The sequence below is a fragment of the Stylophora pistillata genome, chromosome 10, assembly GCF_964205215.1.
Source record: "Stylophora pistillata chromosome 10, jaStyPist1.2, whole genome shotgun sequence".
Taxonomy (NCBI): Eukaryota; Metazoa; Cnidaria; class Anthozoa; order Scleractinia; family Pocilloporidae; genus Stylophora; species Stylophora pistillata.
In genome coordinates this window covers 26,136,936-26,157,120 of record NC_142528.1, presented here as the reverse complement: position 1 = coordinate 26,157,120, position 20,185 = coordinate 26,136,936, and the positions used below count along the sequence as shown (strand labels likewise).

At 38.1% G+C, this 20,185-nt stretch overlaps 1 protein-coding gene across 7 annotated transcripts; it reads left to right on the top strand.

The window, feature by feature from the left end:
* The first annotated feature begins 84 nt into the window (after window positions 1-84).
* On the top strand, window positions 85-18,595 carry LOC111322964 (uncharacterized). 7 transcript variants are annotated; one of them, XM_088735449.1, is made up of 5 exons: window positions 85-230; window positions 2,615-2,723; window positions 12,707-13,419; window positions 13,635-14,132; window positions 15,277-18,595. In XM_088735449.1, the coding sequence occupies exons 4-5, from the start codon at window positions 13,745-13,747 to the stop codon at window positions 15,750-15,752; spliced, it is 864 nt and encodes a 287-aa protein (XP_088591575.1). In that variant the 5' UTR covers window positions 85-230; window positions 2,615-2,723; window positions 12,707-13,419; window positions 13,635-13,744; the 3' UTR covers window positions 15,753-18,595. The 7 variants fall into 7 exon arrangements, 6 of the variants coding, with proteins under 6 accessions (XP_088591575.1, XP_088591576.1, XP_088591574.1 ...); XM_088735450.1 differs by lacking the exon at window positions 12,707-13,419; XM_088735448.1 differs by having other exon boundaries at window positions 12,707-14,132.
* The last annotated feature ends 1,590 nt before the right edge of the window (window positions 18,596-20,185 follow it).

The window sequence follows — 20,185 nt, the reverse complement described above, 5'->3', positions numbered from 1 at the left end:
GCACACGTATCCTCCCGTCCGGTCTCACAACGTTCTAGGCATATGCCTGTCACACTATAAGAAGCCAATCAGAGTCGAATATTTTCGCCCCTCGTGCGCTCCGTACGATGTCACGGAGGTGTCACGCTAAACGATCAGTGCCATGTGCTAAAGTCCTTCCAAGGCTTACGGTTGTTTAAAGCTCTCATTTAGTCTACGAAATTTCTTCAGGCATTCATTTCTCTGAGGAGGTAAGTTTTGAAGTTTTCTTTGGCCTCCAGGCTGTTCCTTTTAAAGTTAAATTTTCTGGAAGTAGATGTAGCGCGGGTGTTAGAGCATCCTTTCGAATTCATTTTTTGTTATAGTAGTATTTTCATTATTCTCTGTCGCACTGAGAGTTCAAGTCCTGATTTCTACGTTTTTCGCCAAACATCTTATTTCTTTTGAATGAGTGAAGTATTCAACAAGCCAACATATGCAGGGGATTAAAGCAACGCAACAGGTTGAACGCTTCGGCATTCTAAACTTTAGAATTTGTACGTGTACCTCACACTACACGCAGCGAAGAAATTTCCTCGTGTTCGTTAACTTGGGCAAAAGTTGTCTAAAATACAAAATATCCTTTTCTTTGTGTGGAGTTTTGGCCAAATTTCCGCACAATTCCATACTTTATTTTGCGGATAGATACCTGTTTATTAAGAAGACAATGGCCGAAACAATATGTTACTTTTTAGACTATGGCTTTGTTATCGTGTACCATCTAAACAAGTGTAAATTGAAAACTTTCTCTTAAAATTATTGGGAATTTAGAAAGAGTATTGAATTGGCTCAATTTCATTAATTTGATATTCAGCTTCAAATATACGGAAGGGAGTGAACCGCAGAAACTGGCTCTGAGGTCATTTGTTTTTACGATCAACTTTTCAGTAAATGAAATCAGGCCATTGAATCAAAAATTTTCCCTTGGACTTGAAAAAACATCCAGAGATTTTCTAAATCTGAGAAAGTACACAGTAAACATGCTGTATCAGAGACAGTACATGGGTGCACTTTTCATGGTTTCCACTCCTAAGATATAAATTTTAATTCTCGCATTCTGCTATACACTGCCTATAATTTCCCATCTGAGAATATGGTGTTGAATCAATTTTTTTCCAACCAGGTGATATTTTTTTGTTCTCATCACTTTTCTGCTTGATTATGTTGATACTGTTAGGAGAAATTCATTTGTGTTTACCTCAAAGGGGAAAAGGGTCCAATATAGCTTTCGGTATATTGCTGGAAGGAAGATTACGTCACCACACCTAATATGTAATGAGTTCTCATGTTTAACTAATTTTTACTAGTTCACTGTTAAATTCCCTTTTTTTCTAATCATGCTCACATGACTCAGCTTGACTTAACTCTAGAATGGCTTGTGATGTGAGTTCCCTTTCCGACCCAGCAATCAATTTTTGACAATTTACATCCTTATCCTTCTTTGATGTAGTGTATGGGTAAGACAGCTTTTGAGTTCAGAGTATCCAGTTACTCTGGATGAAGTGGGAGAAAATAGAATAGAATGAAGCAATGTGGTAGATTTCACCGACTTGGAAAACATCGTTCAATTGAAAATTGTTTTTGTCAGACCTTGAAAATACTAGAGGCCACAGAGCATTCCTTTATTTCACAATGGGAAGTAAATATTCTGTTTGGCTTGATTTCATCTATTTTATTTCATTTTGACCAATGCCTGTCATCCTCCTGTTTCATTTGCCAGACTTTCATCTGAGAGTGCCCCCTGATAGTGGTAGTCCATTCTATTTTCCTCCTTCCAATGTTTTATCATGAATACTGACATTCAAAATTTTGTCTTGCATTACTTAAGTATCTCCAGGGCGTGACACTAATTTTTCAACTTACTAGCCAAGTGGCTAGTGACATCTTAGATGTTATGACAATTTCAGTTTGTTTACCAGCCAAACTGGCTGGTGGAAATAGAAAACCACTAGCTGAAACTGAATTTCAACCAGTCTGCGGCCAGTGGGCTACCATTAGTGTTGAGCCGTGTATCTCTCTTTTAGAAATTTCCTCCCACAATCTCCTGCAGAGAGATTAGCAGAGTGCCCAATACTGAACCATGATGCAATGTATGGAACGTTTTCTCAGACTTGCATTTGGAGATAAACAGTTTGGAATAGGGGTTGTAAACTACTAAAAGGCATGAATAATTGTTGCCAAAACTCAGTTAGCCTCTCTGAAGTGTCTGACATCATGAAGGTGCAGTATTCTTCAGGTCTTTAAGATGCTAGCATTTATGGGAATTGTCTTCCATGTAAAAACCCCCTGTTTTGCTACGTAGGATCACTTTTTGTAAACCCTTGAAAATCATGGTTCATCCAAAGCCATTATACTTTTGTTATTTGAAAGGAGAAGTGCAGAGCTCAGTTTGAGAATGAGCACAGAAAACCTTTTATTTTCCCATGCTCTGGATTAGGATCTACATTTAAGAGAAAAAAGATGTTCTTTAAATAAACTTATAAGACAGTCCTGATACAGAAAGGCAATTATGAATTTATATGTGCACAGAGAATACAGAAGAGTGGCTATAGTATCTGCTGTAAATTTTGTACTGATCTTTTTTTCCTTGTAATAGAGGGATTTCATTCTTCTTTCTTGGAACAAGTTGGATTTGCACTATCAAATACAAATATAAAAAGGCTGTTATGAAAAGAAACAGGACTATGTCATAGTAGCAGAGAAGGGTAAGTTTGTACACTCCTGCCTCTTACCAGTACTACTAAAAATTTTACAAAAGAAAAAAATTGTTGACAATTTATTTGTGGTGCAACTGTTATCCCTGCATTCTGTTTTTTGTGTATGAGTATTTGCAATAATTGATAAGCATTTACATCTCATGAAATATGAAAGGTGTTGTATAAAATTGATCCCCACCAAATATGCCATCATTTACCTTTTGATGTATAAATGAAATTTTTTAACATCCCAGTAAATGTTGATCATGTCATGTGATCAGCCAGTTGAGAGTAGTCCTGAAGAGGACAATCATCACTTAAAGTGGCAGATGATCCGATATGAAGTTGTTTTTATCACCTGACTTTAATGATGACTTTCACCCAAGTTGCCAAATTAACAGTCTGCTATGGGATCTAAATATGAGACCAATTAGTTTGATTTGTGACTCTGAAGGAGGTTCAACACCTAACCACACTTTTGATTGTGAAATGAAAGAGGTCAAAATGTTGATGCATGTAGTGCAATTTGTATGTCTTGTATGAGCTAGGCAATCTCTAGTTGAAATATTTTCCTCTTCTTGAGTTCTGCCTCATCCCCTCCATGCTCCCATGACAGTTGCAGTGAAGTAATATTACACACTAGGAGGGGTATGAGGAGTACTGAAATCCTCTTCTGTGAATTTGAATATTTCTAAGGATTTTCTAACAAACTTTGTCCAAGATTGTGGACACTGGCAAATGTGAAGAAAGAGACCTGGTCCTGGGTAGCCACTCTTTGGGCCAAAATACTGGGGCCAAGAGGTGTTTTCCATGTTTGCTCCTCCTTTTTGAGCCACTTTTCTGCATGCTGGTTTGGAACCAAATAGAAGCTGCTAAAGTATGACCCTGATCATATACATAATAACAGTACAAGTAAATACTGTTTATTATGAAAAAGAAAACCTTCCAAGGATGTGATTTCTTTTGTTTCATTTGGAGTTCATTTACTGAAGGCAGTACAAAATAATTGGTGCCAACTCCATTTAACATCACAGAATCTCCCATGAAAATATTAGTAACATTAAGTGGCACACACTTCTGCATCTCTATGTCCTCCTCCACTTACTAAGCTTGATAAATGCATTCAGAGGAGAATTTCAGTTGTCTTTCTCTTCTCTCAGGACTGTGAAAGGTTTTGGTTTCTTTAATATGTTTTTCATCTCCTTGTGTGAGAGATGCTGTTTCAACTCAGTACTGATATAGTGGTAAATATCAATCCATGGTCTGTTGTCTTATACTTGAAAGTTGCTTTTGCTGCTTTAGGTGATAAGAAAAGTAAATAAATATCATATGTAGTCCACCCCAAAAAATCAATAAAAATTATTGGAAAAGCATATAAATGCATTGTTGTGCATTCGAATGGTGCTATTAACACAAACAATAAGATACCTTCATGATGGTATTTTCTGTACTAATACCCTATTCACATTTAGGCGAAAACTTTTTAAAGCTGTTTTATTGTACGTGTTTTAAAATCGTTTTCTTCATAAAAGTTGCTTCAGCAGATTTTTTGACCTCACATCCAGCACAATGTCAGTGATAACTGAAACAGTATGTAAAATTCAGTGTTCTGTTGGTGATTTTTATTGAGTGGAATCTGGTTTAACAAAGCGTGCTTGCCGGAGTTGAATGGCTTAGCATCTATGATGAATGACCTAACAGGTTATTTATTACAGATCACGTGTGTTGTTTGAGTGACACCTTTATTTAGACGTGGACCTTGAAAGGTTCTCCTGATTGCCGTGCCATTCGTCAAACTTTTTATGCTCAGAGCACACAACTATTATTTGGTTTTTCTTTGACTTCACTGGTCAACTTATTTTAGGGTAATGACCTGTCCGAAGTTTCTTGTCTCCAACTCTTATTAAGTTATTCGTTTACCGTAAATGTAAACTTTTAGTTTAGTGAAAGTTCCTTTGTTATTAAGTAAGAGTTTTCGCATGAATGTTAACCCTAAACATAACATAACATAAAGGCGGCTATCCGGCGTTCTGTGTCCTTAATATTATTTTGATAGTCGTTAAAATATGTTCTTGTGACTTCGAGTGTCAGGACTGATTTGAAAACTGAAAATGCGCTTCAAACAAAGTCGGTTTTCGACGCCTGAGATGCGTTAAAATGCTCGAGTCATGCGGTGATTATGACAGTCTGTACCTTGTGGTAAACATGCCACTTTTGCGAGATTAGTCATTGTACATTGGTGAGTGGGAGTGACTAGTCTCATTAAATAAACTTTTATTTAGTAAAAATCTCTTTGAGGCTCGTAGCGTCCAATTCTTTAATTTTTTCTTGAATTTGTCTGATGATTTTTTTCTGTCCCAGGTATTGCAAGGAAGTTTCGCGGCAATTTTTTTTTTCTAGTTAGGAATAAAACACTAGTGAATATACGATTCGAAGTTTCGAGAAATCCTTCAGTAGTGATTCATAAAACCAAACGAATCATTAATATTAGTGAATTTGAGGTTTATTTGCGAAGATCCGAATGCATATTTCTTCAGCTGAAGTTCGCTAGCAATTATGTCAAATTGACAGTCATACGGTATTAAGGGTACTTTGTGTATCTTGTGAAACTTCACCGCTCTTATTTATGCAGAATGTACCCTAGATAAGTATTGATTTCATTTGTTTCGGTCTAAAATAATTTATTCAATTTGTTGTTGGTTTATCATTTTATATGTAACCTTCAAAACTAAAAGAATTCTTTTGTGAGACTTACGACGGCGTAGCATTCAGCGGTTATGGGTGGAAAACCCTCAGTGTGCAACCAGTTATTTTGAAGCATTAACATTCAGTTTAATTCAGTTTGTTCTTCAAACGACTAACCGGCCGTAAGAATTATGACTTCACATCCGACATAAGTGAGAGTCAAAGACCTTTTTTTTAACTTTCATGACACGTGAAGAACTGACTCTCTTCAGGAGATCCTCATGTTTCACAGATACCATGACATACCTTTTCTTCTACAAAGAAAATTGGCGCTGCGCCCTCGACCCAAATTAGAGAGGAAAGGTGCGGTTGAAAATCGAACATCATTCGCATTCCCTCGAAGTTATTTATTTCTTGATATTTTTATGCCGTTTACCCGTAATGTTTTGGTAAAAAATACTTGTTCTGTTCAAAAACATCACGTGACCGTGACAGCTGCTCAAGTCACATGATTGGCAGGTGGACGAAGTTAATATTTGCTTGATTCTGTTTTGCTACAACATTTTTCCCCGCGTAATATGTGCATGTTTTTAAAATTTTTTGCGGGTAAATTTGATTACCTATTCGTTCCACCGTTGTTAGATTTCAGATGTGTTCTATTCATTTTTTAATGTGTAACTTTAATTAATTAGACTGGAGAGTTTCGACCGTTGTCTCAATGTTGGAATCCAGTTTGCTAAACTCAGAGCGTGGGCGTTGATGGCAGTGTTTTCCATTTAATTTGACAGTTGAAATCATCAGAGTGAATGCAAATGTGCCGTATTTATTGGTCCAAAAGCTTGTGTCATCATAACATCATTCCAACGAGGTGTGTTTCATTCCCTAGTTACTCGATAATAAAAGCGGCGTGAAAGATTCTCGCTTTCGCCAAGCATGAATTCTTCTCAGGAATTTAATCCAAGTGGAATTTTCGAGTTTAACAAACCAGACAATCCTCTCTACTACAACGGTGTCAACATCAACAGCGCTCTTAAGCAAAGTTTGACCATTGGAACTTCCCCGTGCCGTACATCGTGCTTTCCGCAAAGTCGTGATTCACTCGAATCGAACGGAAGTGTTTACGAAGCTGTGTCGATCGGAGAGACCAGTTTTGGCGGGAGTTTTGGTCACGACGAAACGGATGGAAGCATTTTTGGCGGGAAGCCTCCTTCCTATGCGGCTGACGATGCCCAAGTGGTTCCTGATTTCAATGAAATTTTAGAAACAATTCATGTTGACTTGGATAAAAGTAATGCTCAATCCGTACAGTTTATCACCGACCATGAAGCTTCCACGGATGCTCGCGGTCCTCAATGTAGAAACTTTGACAGATCTCTTCTTAAAAGGAGGAACTCTGAGCGTGACGAATTAGAGATTTATTTTCCCTGCGTTCTAACGCCGATCCCCGTTGATCGTCTGTACAGCACTCTTGTTGACGATTCAACCGTATTTAAGTTTCCAACAACTTCAGATGAATTCTTACCCGAGCATAAAGACAGTGGTGGCTTGATAACTCTTGCACAAAATTTCAGTTATTCCATTCCCATGGCAGAAGGCGAAAATAGTTTAGAATCGTTTGGGAATTTTAACGTGTTCTCAAAACTCCACGGGAGTCATGAAGAGTTTGACTTATCTGCTAATACGTTTGAACTACCCGCGGAGACTTTCAGGGTAAAAAATCATCCTGATTCGTGTAATTTATTCGGGGGAAAAGATTACAATTCAATGAACGGAGATTTTTGTTACGACGGTATTGGATCACAACATTTGATTGAAAAGGATACACCGGTATCACTGTCCGTCACGACAGCAGAAAATAACTACAATCTTCAGAAGTCCTTAAATAACACTTTTTTGCCGAAGGCAGTAAATATTGAAGATGGAAATTACGTTTCGAAGGCTTCTATTCCGCTTTCAGGGTGTCTGACCTTTTATGGAACCTTACCATTTCAATTAAACTCTTCCACGCTCGTCGAAAACTTCGCCAAATTTCCGCCGACTGTGGCAGAGAATACAGCTCTTTCCCTTAGTCGCATTTCGTCGGAAGAAAACTTTACAAACAGTTCTTTTGATCACAACCCTGCAAAAGAACTTCCCTCGAAAAAGCAGGTAGAAGTTAAAAGTAGCGATGAAGCTTCTCAACTCAGTCTAGCGGAGAATTTAAATTTTAGCGATGGAGTATTTTCGGAACAGGATTCCAGTCTGTACAGCTTGCAAAATCAGATATGGAAGAGCACCCCGAGAAGAGAACGAGAACTGGAGCGTAATCCAAGGAATAGAAACGCTGAAATGAAGACAACGGCTTCTCCAGAAACTGCAAGCTCGGCGTTTTTTATACAGAATAGTGGAAGACTGAAGGACAGCCGCAGATCAAAGCGTACCAAGAAAAAGGGCAATCTTCAGGGAGAAACACGCGACTTTCACAACGATATGGAAAAACAGAGGAGAACCAACATGAAAACACGCTTTCAGAATCTTCGCCTTACCTTGCCAGAGCTGATAGACAACGACAAAGCTTCAAAAATTGTCATATTGCAGAAGGCATTCAAGTACATTATCCTGTTAGAACAGGAATCGATAGAGCTTGAAAACAGAAAAAAATCTGAAAGGCAAAGAAATATAGATCTTTTAGATAAGCTACAAAAAATAACTTCAGGAAATTAGTTGACAAAAAATTGTGCGAGAAGAATTTGATTTATCGTTCGACTCTACTTCCGTTGTATTTTAATGCAAACTTAAAAACATTGGGCAGTTTGATTGGTACTAAAACTTTTGTCATTTCCCTCGCCATTTCGCTTGGAAATTGCCGTTAACCTACGTAAGTCATTTATTAGTGACTACCTTTTAACAAGATTTCCGCTTCGCGGAGGTGTTGCTTCTCTGATTTCCTTTTTTCTTCTTGTTTTAATGTACAATCATTAAACTAAGTGTCATCGGTTATGAATTTCTTCTCATGTTAGTAATATAGCGTCAAGTACATCAGTGTGACAAAGTAGAAAGTTACTCTCAAAGGAAGCTGTGTGATTTAGCTCCCAATTCTCCTAACTGCCATTACAAGGATACGTATCATGATGGCTTGGGAGAAGTTCCGTCTTGTGGTGATGTCCATGGTCTTTAAGTCTGACAGTAATCATTTTGTATTTTTTCCTATAACTTAAAGCTTTTGCTTGTCGTTGGAAGTTGTGTTGCTAAGGCCTACTCGACTGAAATAGTGAATTAGAAAAAGGGAAGTAAAATCTGTTTAGGCAAAAAAAGTAGTGGTTATTTTTCACCTGTCGTGTTGATCCCCTGGCGAGTACCAAGGCTGTGTTGTTTTCATTTCCCTCGATTTGTAAAAATATTATTATTGTTGCATGGTATCATTTAACCGAACTTTCATAGTATCATTTGAGCGAACTGTTCGACTATTCTTAACTTTTGGAAAGTAATGTTATTGTTCGATTTGTATCCCTTGCAAGACATGCAACCTCTGATCCTTTCACGCTCATTTCGTGCAAAAATTGTCCCGCTAAGATCATGTTATTTAACTAATGTGAAGTCTACCAGAATCTAAAGGTTGTCGGAAGATGCCATTATTTTGTTTGTGCGCTTCAAAATAAAAGCTCTGGCACTAACAAAGCCCCTTTCACTAGTTCGATCGGCCCCTTTGACAATCTCTCTGGTGGACCGGAGGTGGACATTCTCTCTTCATAGACATATAATTACTTAAAATCATTTCACAGATATTTCACCCTTTCACTCCCATAGTAACGGATATAAATTCTCCGTAATTCTTGCCATACTCTCTCTAGGACTTAAGTAACGAGAATGAGTTTTTTTTTAATCAAGTAATATCTCCTAGTTGATATGTTTCTTATTTTGAATCACCTTTCTGCTTGAAAATGAACTGACATTGGCAGCTAGAAATCCTTCGGAACATCTGCTCCTCTGTTCTCGCTGTAAACACTCCTGTGCATGTCGTGTTGTCAAATTATTTTTCAATATTTCCTTCGCGATGAAACAACCTCACACTCGTTAGAAGTATATTTACATTTCATTTTAAAATTACAGAGTGAAACAAAAAGGTACAATTTTAAACATTCTCACTGAGCAGCCCTAAATGTCTAAAACATGATCACAACTAGCATTTTCTTTATTCTGACGTAAAGAACTAGTGAAGAGTTTTAAGTTGTGGTTATAACGTTGCAGCTTTGTGTACTCTCTTCACAAAGCATACGTCTCCACGACTCAAGAAAATGTGTAACTCTTTCCAAATTGTGCATTTTTGTCATTTTAGTCCTGCATTGACCGAGGGAACGAAACAAAACTACGAAAAATATTTACAGTCGTATTTTTGAACAAAAGAAGTGGATAAATTTTCTTAACCATCAAATGAAATATTTACATCGTCAAGTTAGCGCTTATCTCACGTTTGGATGTCAAAAGCAAACCCCCACGCATAGGTCAATTAATTGATGCCAGGTTACCAGGAAACCTCGCTGTTTTCCGCCTTGTTTCTATTAGAGCTTAATTAACCATGAAAAGCACGCTTTTGGCAGGTCTGTAGGCATTTATATCTCTTCTAGCGCCGGATAAGGATGAGATGTCTATTAGGACAAAGTAACACCAGACAGCAAATGATGTTAGCCTGGGTTCCGAGCATAATCAAGTGAATTAAGTGAAATCAAGTTTAATTTTTCTCCTGACTCGTAAACCTACGTTGGTGGTTTTGATTGAGGCGATGCACCAATTTCCATAACTGACCAGATTTGTAACGTTGTGTGCCTTTAAAAGCACACACAACCCACAATTCCTCTATTCGCTTCGACGAAGGGCTAACGCTCGAAACGTCAGCTTTTGTAATCGTTACGGTGGCCAATTTACCATTTCAACTTTGTTTACATGTCCAAATTATTTCGTTACTCCCACCGACGCAGCCCCAAACAGTTTCTTTCGAAACTATCAGCCTTTATTCATTTGTAACGGCTCAGTTTTATGTTTTCACATAAAGACGTGTACGTTGTATAGGAATCCTTTAACAGAAATGTTAACCCGGCGGCAAGCTTAATTAGAACATAAAATAGCTCTGAAGATACCTTTGTGATATTCATCTAAAATAAGTATTTGCGATTTTAATTGAAGACCTCTCCAGGCGCAGTTTTTAGTTCTACGTCCTGGGAAAATTCCTAGTTATTGTTAAAGTATTTGTTTATTAACTGGTGCATGTTAGCGAAATATAATTTTCTTCTGGCGGAGTTAACTGTCGTCCAGTTTCGAGATACGATACCCCTCCCTTTTCAGCCTTACTTGTGGCGCTACAAGTTCTAGCAAAACATTTCCTACCAAATTTGATGAGAGAATCAGTTAAGGTGTCCTTGTAGCCGATAGTAACAGGGCTCTTTATCATTGTTATTAAAATCGATGTTTCCCTGTAGGGAGTGCAGTGTCTGCCTTAGTGAAACATCAGTGAGGACGCGAGAGGGAGCTGAATGTTCCGTAACTTCTTTAGGTTTTTTTTTAAACTACCTTATGCCCTCTACGTTTTTGCCCTCTTGCCTCAATATCTTGAAGTTGAACATCCCTTTTATTGCTTTCAACTAGTACCCATTCCTTTAATTTTTCTCTTCATCCACGATCCCATGTATTTTTTCTCTATTATTCCGTAATCCTTGAGCCATAATGGGGTACGCAGCCTTGACAGATGAATTTTCAATCCGTGTTGTAACATTTGGGGTAAAACAATGGCTACTTTTTTTGTTTCGTTTTACCAACAACTGGTAACAGTTCGATTTACTTAAAATTTACTTTCGATTCAGAAAAGTGTGAAATATGATCGCATGAGCCATTTTTGTCATTTCCATATAGCATGACTTGGTCTGTATGCCTGAGATGCTTTCTGCTCGCTGCAATGGTATATTCCATGCGGTCTAAACCAAGCAAGGGAAGGTCTTTAAAACCGTTGTGCATTTAAATGTATGTGGAAGCGGGTGCCCTTTGTTCAATACTTTGACGTGTATTGTGTTATTAATCTGCGATTTATGAGCCATCAGAGGGTTTTCACTGCTTTGTAACATAGGTAGACCCATATGGCGCATAAGAATAGAAAATGAAAACGACAAGTCGTGTGATGTCAAAGTTACTCAAACGTGACGGAATTTACTTTTTATAATAAAGGGAAAAAAAATTCAATGCGCCAGACTAGTGATCTAATCGTGGAAAGTGTTTCACTTGGGGAATCCAATAATGAAGTTAGTGAACTGACAAGAATGCATTATCAGATCGAGCCTTTTTTTTTTTTTTTTTTTTTTTAGCAAGAGGAAAATTGGTGTAACAGAAGGGTTTGATGCCAATTGCGATGACCGATCTCAGAACAGTGTCATTGAACTCAATAACCAAATTATCACTCAGAGCAACTCAAATTTAAGCAAATATTGATGGAGAGTCAGAACCCCCTTCTCGCTTAGATTACATCTGAATTAATTCCAGTCAGACAAATTTATTAGTTCTCATTTCGCCTTCAACTTCAGTGTCATATTTTTCATAAATTTCTATTTTTCACAATGTTACTTTTCATGAAATCAGAGTAATCAGTGAGTGTTTATTTTGTGGCTTTGACCGGTAAGATTTTGTAGTGGGTGGGAATTACATCATATTTTGTCTATTTCACACTCTTATGTGGGGTACCCGTGGTAACTGGAACTGACTTGCCAAGGGTATTGAAAACCATCGAATTAATCAGCCAACTGTTCTGAAGACAATTATTTGTGACTTTCATCATGCTTTTTTTGCAAGTACAAATGCAGATTGAAGGATATTGACCCGCAAGGTCCGTTCTTCTGAAAATAATTTACATTTGTCTGATTCAAAATCACCTGCATTTTCTGACAGTGTCATGAAATTTTGGTGAGAAGTATGAATTTTGGTAATGAATTGAGCTTAAGAAGATAAGAAGTTTATACTTGTGTAAAAAGTTGTTAATTTGATACAGAGTGCGCGTGTCACGTCTAGGATCAATTCAGTTGGAGCTGACGAGCCTGCATATTAGCCGCTACCAACACCTGTGAGGTTGGCTGTCTTCACATTTTCAACCTTTTATGTCCGATATAAATACATCTAAACTAACGGGGCCGATATCAATCCACATCTACCATCAAGGCGGCGATATTGGATCACTAAGTGACAAGAAATGCCTGCCAAATCCTTGAATTCCTTTACCAGAGATTGCGCTTTAGTTTTTTCAAAGATTATTCTCATTGTCTTTTTGTGTGTTCTTTATGGGTCCACTGCAGGTGACCAGACTAATATCCTTTCGCCACCTGTGTCTCCCACCTCTTCACCAACAAAAGAAACACGATTTGTGGAAAAGTGTGTGTGAAGGATTGGAGCAGTCAGGAGCGATCAGCCTCCAATCGGATAATTTGGAATTCGATCAAACAGAAACACCGTGACGATGACTTCTAATTGTGTCACTTTATTTTGGAAAGTCTGTTTTATGAAAGGTCTCTGTTATGATGGAATAAGGGTATTACTAGCCGCTTCTTGTTTTGCTGATTCTGTTTTGATAGCACTCGTAGCTGGTTGACTACAAGCGATGAACCGAGCGCCTGTGACGTTCAGGAAGGCCAATTCAGCCTGACGGGTCACTCTATAAACACGCGTTTGTCAAGTGTTAAGAATTGTAATTAAACTCCGGTCAACGGCGACGTTAACGCCAACAAAGGAACTGGTGCCACCTTCATTATGCAACATAAAGCGTGCCCTTTCTAAATGCTCGCCGTTCCCTCGTGTTTTGATTGGAAATCGTTGCCACCAGTTAAGGGAATCTCGAGTTTCAGCCGTCTTGAAAAAGTTAGGTTTTGACCAGTGAAGCAATTTTTGCGCTTTACATGGCAGCATAGTTTAATCTGTTTCTTTGCAAGGCGTTAAAACTGCACAGAATTAGTGCCTGTGTGTCGGAACGTGCACTGTCATTTAAGGTTCATTTAAATGGCTTTGTGACCAGGTGGGTTGGCCAGTGGAGGTTTATTTGAATTTGTATTGTTTAGTTATGGGTCTTTTAAATACACGTGCGTCCGTTAAATCCTCATTCATTTGCACACACCGTGCATCGGGTTGAGAACACTCGAATGCATCCTCTTATTCCAAGCCGCACGATGATGAATCGTTCTCCCCAACTCGATCTTTCACCTTGTTCTTCGCCACTTGTCTCGTTTAAAGGCAGTTTTGAATTCCCAGCCACGCCAGACCTTTGGCCCTCATTTTCGTTCCCCACGCCACCGACTTCGCCTGTGGAATGCTGCAGCAACTGTCAAGAGGTAACGAAAGAAATGCGCTGGCACGCCGCCACGGGTCCGTGGGGAGAACTGAGGAAAATCTCGGACGAAGAACTCGAAGTAGACGATGTCCCATTCGAAACTGCGCGGGAATTGTGCGGACTGCGCGCCGAATCTCCCGCCATTCTCAATGACATAATGTGGAGCGGAGATCGAGTCAGGAGGCCAGATTCCACCACCGATTTCGAAGCTCGATTTAGTTTGTCGTCAACTCCGACATGCTTCGATCAGCCGATTAGCCACACTTTTGTGGAGCCGGAGGAGCTGTTTTCCTTCTCATCGCTAAGCCACTGTAGTGATCAGGACCTCGATATGTTGGACAGACTCGCAAATGGTGAAGCGGCCTTCGATATTCCATCAGAGGACCTATCATCCGAAACAGGTATATAAAATATTTTCACCATCATCATTTTTTCCTCATGTACTTTAAACACATGAACAAAGATTAAAAATGTGAGCTAAAGTAAAACTGGAGACAGCATGTTGCTCGAAAACGTGAAATGTCTCTTCGCCAATTTATTGTGATTATTTTTGCCTGTTTGCTTTGTTCTGTTATATTGACTTTTTAGTCTATTATGTCACGTGCCCAGTAGAGTTTTAATTTCCATTATTTTGATTACCTTTTCTTAACTATACATGGTAACCACTAATCCGCGTTTGTTTAGAACAATAAAATGAACATAAAGACAATTGCTCAGATTACACAAAAATAATCAGCTACTCTTTAATTCAAAATAGAAGGTTAAACCATTGACCCGCGAACTCAGGAAAGTTGTTTGTTTTTACTTTGTCTCTGAAAAAATTTAATCGACCCCTGTCTTTCGACAGCAGTGTTTTTAACTGAGCTGTGTTCTTAACTATGAAACAAATACTTTTGGCTAAAGAGCGTCGTTTAAGTTGTCTAATATAATTTCTAAGAATCACTTAAGACGCTGCTTCACTCGAAGTATGTTTTTCGCTGTTTCCACAGAAACTGTTTTCTGATCATGATAAAGGAATCACGAATTCGTCTCAATTTTGTTTTAAGGGTGATCTTAAACGACTTGAAAATTACACTATTTATTTTGTTCAAGAGAACTCTCAGTCTTTCTTGACACTCGTGGTCCAATTTTTTGTTGCGTAGCAAAAAAAAACCAATAGTAAAATTAGTAAGTGTTGAATAGAAACGTTGTCACCAGGGGATTAGGCTTATTCTCTAATGTACGTACTCGTATTTAAACTTGTACACCACTGTTGAATACAGTCCTGTCTAAAATTTTGGTGTGTTACAATCATTTTGAGATCGGGTAATCCGTTCTAAGAAAAGACATATAAACGAATTAAACCAAATATCAAAAATCTTTTCGTCTTTTCACTGGTGGGACACCAAATGTTGTCAACAAAAGATTGAAAAGTACACAAATCTAACCACGAGACTTCAGTTTAACGGTCTTGCCCCTAATCTGATTTTTGTTTTTCTCTTTACCATATTTACGTGGGTATTTATTTCATTTTTTCCCAACTGTCGTTCTCCTTTTATGATACAGAGGAGGACGAAATCGACGTTGTAAGTGTCACTGTAGACAAAACAGAGGAAAAGGCCGCCGCCACCACCTGTCAAAGCTCAGACACCACCGGGCAGGAAGACAGACCGATGAATACCCCAGCAAGACAGCGCTGGTCAAGAAGAAAAAACCAAGAATCATCTGAGCTGGGAAACGAAGATGGAAATGGACGTATTTCACACAATGATTTGGAACGAAAGCGACGCAACGATCTACGGAATCGTTTCCAGTGCCTTCGCAAAAGCATCCCATCGTTACAGGAGAGCGAACGCGCAGCTAAGATAACAATTTTAAGGAGAGCAGCGGAACTTATTCCTTTACTCCAAAAGGAGGAGGAGAAATTACTGGCGCTTAAAGGGGAAGAAAAGAAACGAAATGCTGCCCTTTTGAACACTCTCATGAAACTTACAAAAAAACAAGAGAAGATGAACGCAACTTTCGTGCAATTTCAAGAGTGATTCTGAAAAAGAGTGAAGTATTTTATTTTACCTTCAAAAGACAAAGAACTTAGTTCCGTGGGGCATTTTAGTGTGGTTCTTGTATTTCTACTTTTCCGTTCACACTTCACTTATACATAGATCTTCCTACTTTAAACACTTTTCTAAACCGTGTTTATTTTGAAATGGATTTTTTGTATACACATGAATACTTTTTACTGTTTGTGATTTTTTTACCTAGTGCAGAATGTTTAGTCAGCATTGTTCACGGAGTCATGTTGTACTATGATTGATTCAAGTTATCAATTTAAAACGTACGGGAAGCACTAAGATCTAATGAGAGGTAATTAACAAAAGTTCTCTATTCAATGACCTAATGTTTGTAAGAAACTTAAAAAAATCTGTACCGGCTCAGGTTGTAGAAGCACACAAGAATGAAATAACAAAAAATAAAACCAAGCAAACAAACAAACAAACTATAAAAAAGAGCGAAACGATGATAACAACTGTAGTACCGAGGGGGCTTAACTGTGAAGAGCAGCTAAAGCGCTCTTCAAGACACTTCCCAAATATTTCTTTGTGAATTATACGTAATCGCGTATATCGACCTGTGGTATTGTGGATTCTCAGTTGTAACTCGGTTGGTTGATGGCAGCCTCGTCCCACTTTTGATCTGATCTTTACTTTAGCCTGAACGCAGTGTTTACTCCATCTATTTTGTTGTTAGCATGGTTGTCTTAATGGTGGTACAGTAACAAATTTTTATTGTTTTTGCTGCTATATCTCGCAACTGGGACGTCGAATGAAACAATTAAAAGTTGCCTTAGTGGGCGCGACATATCATAGCCAACGCCCTGATGAAACCTTTCTGTTTCCTGTTCATCTCAATACAATTTAAACCATCGCCATAAGGTTTCCATGGATACACCATTTTTCACAAAATGCTGCTCAGACCACGTTCCATCTGCCTACTTACAAAAAAGAAAAACTTTCTCGTCGCACAGGCACACCAAGTTGGTGACGGAAAGTCAACTAGAGCAATTTGTGCAAAAATTCAAAATTCTGCGAGTTCAGAGTTACGTTCAAATGGTATGAAATGTTCAAAATTCAAGCTAATTACCCATGTTTATCGAATTTATGAGAAGATTAGAGAGATTTGCGCAGCATAGGTTTTGGAAAATTTTTCCTCAGGCACATTTGATATTATAGCAAAGTTAAATTTTCAATAACTTGTCTAAGATTATTTTTCAATTTTCTCAACAAAGGTGAATTCGTGTTCAATGATCGAACGTCGTTCATTCCGACGGCTGATTCAGAATTTTTACGACTTCTATGCAATGGCGTGAGCGATCTTATCCAAAGCAATGTTTACATCTTGTTTTACCTATCCCAGTTTTAATTTACCATATACCCTACTTGTTAGTTGGAGTGTGATCACATCCAACTGATGTGTTTTTTTCTTTTTTGCTTTAAATTTGTCAAAACACATCACAGAAACGTTACACTTTAAAAAGGACTCTAGACGTCCATGCAGTCAGAAGCTATATGTAGACATTGACATGTTTACTAACTCATAAATACACCGTTTTGGTGAAAAAAATACGCCCTTAAACGATCGTACAAAAACAATATGATAACTGTAAAGCAGCACGAACTTCTCTCCTTTTCGAGTTAAATGTTGATATAACGAAGTCTAAAGTTAAGTCATACGAACATTTAATCAGAGAATTTCACGACTCTTCCGCTTTCTTTTGATTCCATCGTGAAAACATACTAGAATAGGCATGAAATTGCATTTGATTCACCCGCCTAGGCTTGGAATGCGTAATTTCTGTAAACCATAAAATAACGCCTAAAAGTCTGCAATTTGATAGTAAGATCGCGCAGAAGAAACGATCCGTGCATAGGGAAGCATACCGCCTTAATACTTATTTTCACATTGCTATTTTCAAAACTGACGTATTCTTTGAACGACTGATGGATTGAGACAAAGATTCTTAGGGATTTAGCAAATCAATAAAGGGGCCTGCCAAAATCCTTCACTGAGTTTTAGGTTTAATTCAGATTTGCAAGTAAGCCAGTTCCGATTTGTCCGAGATATTTAATGGTAGAATTTCATTTGGTTGGTAACAATGGTCACGGTTTGGATATGGTACTTTTAATGCGTGTAGATCGTAGAACGTATAAAGAGGAAATTTTTACCGAGAAATTCATTAGTTCAGTGTTCAGCTTCCCAAACGGTCATCACTGGCACGTCGTCCTTTAAAAACAACTTTTTGTACTACGTCACCCGAGGTTTAACAAAGTGTGTCCGACTTTCATTAGTCTCAGGTCTGAATTCCGTACGTAGTTTTAGCAAAGAAAGAGAAACTGTGGAGTCAGTTCAAGTATTTACAGTTCTCACAAAAGAAAAGAAAATCTTCTCAGGTTCCTCTCCAGAGTCATGTGGCGTTTGTTTTGTTATCAACCCTGTGACGTCATACGCACGTGCCTCACACACCAGTGTGGTGCTTCCCGTGCAAACCTTTCGTCTGAAGTTGTTTTTCATTTCAGTTGTCACGTTTTATTAATTATGTATCAGAGCCTTCAATCTTTCTACCTTTTGGTGCTGGTACCCGTTATGCAAATTTTGAGCAGATTAACAAGTTTCGTACTAATTGGTCTTCTGTGCTTCACGAAGAAATTGTTTGTAGTGCTTTCTTTAAATATTAACATGTCGTGATTTTCCGTTTGGCGCATTCTGAACGGGTTGTTTTTGGCGTGTTCGAGTGAAAATAAAATTGCTGTCGTTGTTGATCATTTCCTGTTTTTTTGTTGCTCTCATAATATCTTCTTGAAATAAACTGTTTATGAAACTCTTTCAATAGGTATAATTCCATGTTTGTTGTTGTTCAGTGGCTAAACAAGGCAAAACAAAATAAACTTAATTTATGATTTCCAAAGCACCGTGTTGTGAAAAAGGAAAGAGAGTGAGGACATTAATTGTGAGTGAAGTGCAAAATAAATTTTACGTAGTTTCCCAGTTTTACCAAGCCGTAATGGAATTACAATAAGACGTGAGTATAAACAATGTGACCAAAGCTGAGGCAACAAATGTGAAGGAGATAGCATTGTTTTTGCTGGCAAAATAAAAGTGGGAAGCTAAAAGTACAATACATATGTTTCGGTTCATCCTCTGTCTCAAGCTTCAAGAAGTTGTGACGAATATTTTAACGTCAGCTGACAAAATTATTCTAAATTATTTTGTGAGCTCCATTAATGCCCTTGTTCTTGTCAAAAATTTTTTTGAGTCAGTTTCGACCTCAAAGACCCCTGTTTCTCTTCACTCATGTTCTTAACCTCGCCAAAAATTGTTTTAAAAAATGTTTTATAACTGTCACTTTGTAAACGGCCAAAGGAGTCCTTTTATTTTTCTCAAGGATAACAATTTACAATGAGATGAGAATACCTTTTTTTCTTTTTATCAAAGGATTTGAAATCCAGTAATTCATAATTCTGATCTATGTATTTTCATGTGTTTTAACATTTGCGCTTCAATAATATGCTACATCTGGCCGAAATAAGGCTAAAAATGGCAATGTGTACCCACGGTTGTTGTCATTTTGTTAATTCACTTTAATATCGAATTCAGTTGTTTTTTGTGTTGGTTTTTTAACAGTTTTCAATTAAATGTTGAAAGCAATCTTGGAATGCGTTAGTTTTCCTTCACTACGCCCAGTGATTGATGAAGAATTACTACTTCGCACGCTCAACCAGTCAAATGCAAACCTCAAAAAAATAGCGACACGGTTCATTCGCGATTTCTTGACGCTTGAAGCCGGTCATCACTCATTAATTTGATTTCTTGTCTTCTTTGGAGTTTTTCCTTTTTGTGGCTGGCTGCTGTGATTTCTCTGAGTTTGGTTTTCGACACTGCATCGAAAAGTTTTCTCAGGTGTTTCTCGAACTTAAGGAATATGTACTTTGTTGTCTAATGTCTCTCTTGAACTTTGAAGGCGAAAGGTCCGCTCGACTGTACTGGTTGGTGAATAGACGCCATTTTTTTCCTGATAGAGAGTTCTGGTTTTCCCACATGACGAGGTTACCCTGAGACTCCGTTTTCAGGTTTATGTATTTATATTCCTCAGTTACCTTTGTACTGAACCCTGCAGCGTGACAGGAGCTAAAGTTGAGACTCGTACTTCGAGCTGCACGCACATTTCCGTCTGTAAGTCGTTAATACAAATGGGTGGTTGAAAATGGTACAGAAAGGAACGTACCACACTGCCACCTTTGGGAGTGGTTGTTGTTGAGTTTTAGTAATGAAAATTAATGAAGGAAGCGGGAGTGCTGCGATTGGGCAAACTTTCATTCTCCATGAAGTTAATGGTACAGAAAGGAACGTACCACACTGCTATCTTTGGGAGTGGCTGTTGTTGAGTTTGAGCAATGAAAATTAATGAAGGAAGCGGGAG

Coding starts and splice junctions, on each gene's coding strand:
- LOC111322964 (XM_088735445.1), top strand. CDS start 6,333: ATGAATTCTTCTCAGGAATTTAATCCAAGTGGAATTTTCGAGTTTAAC.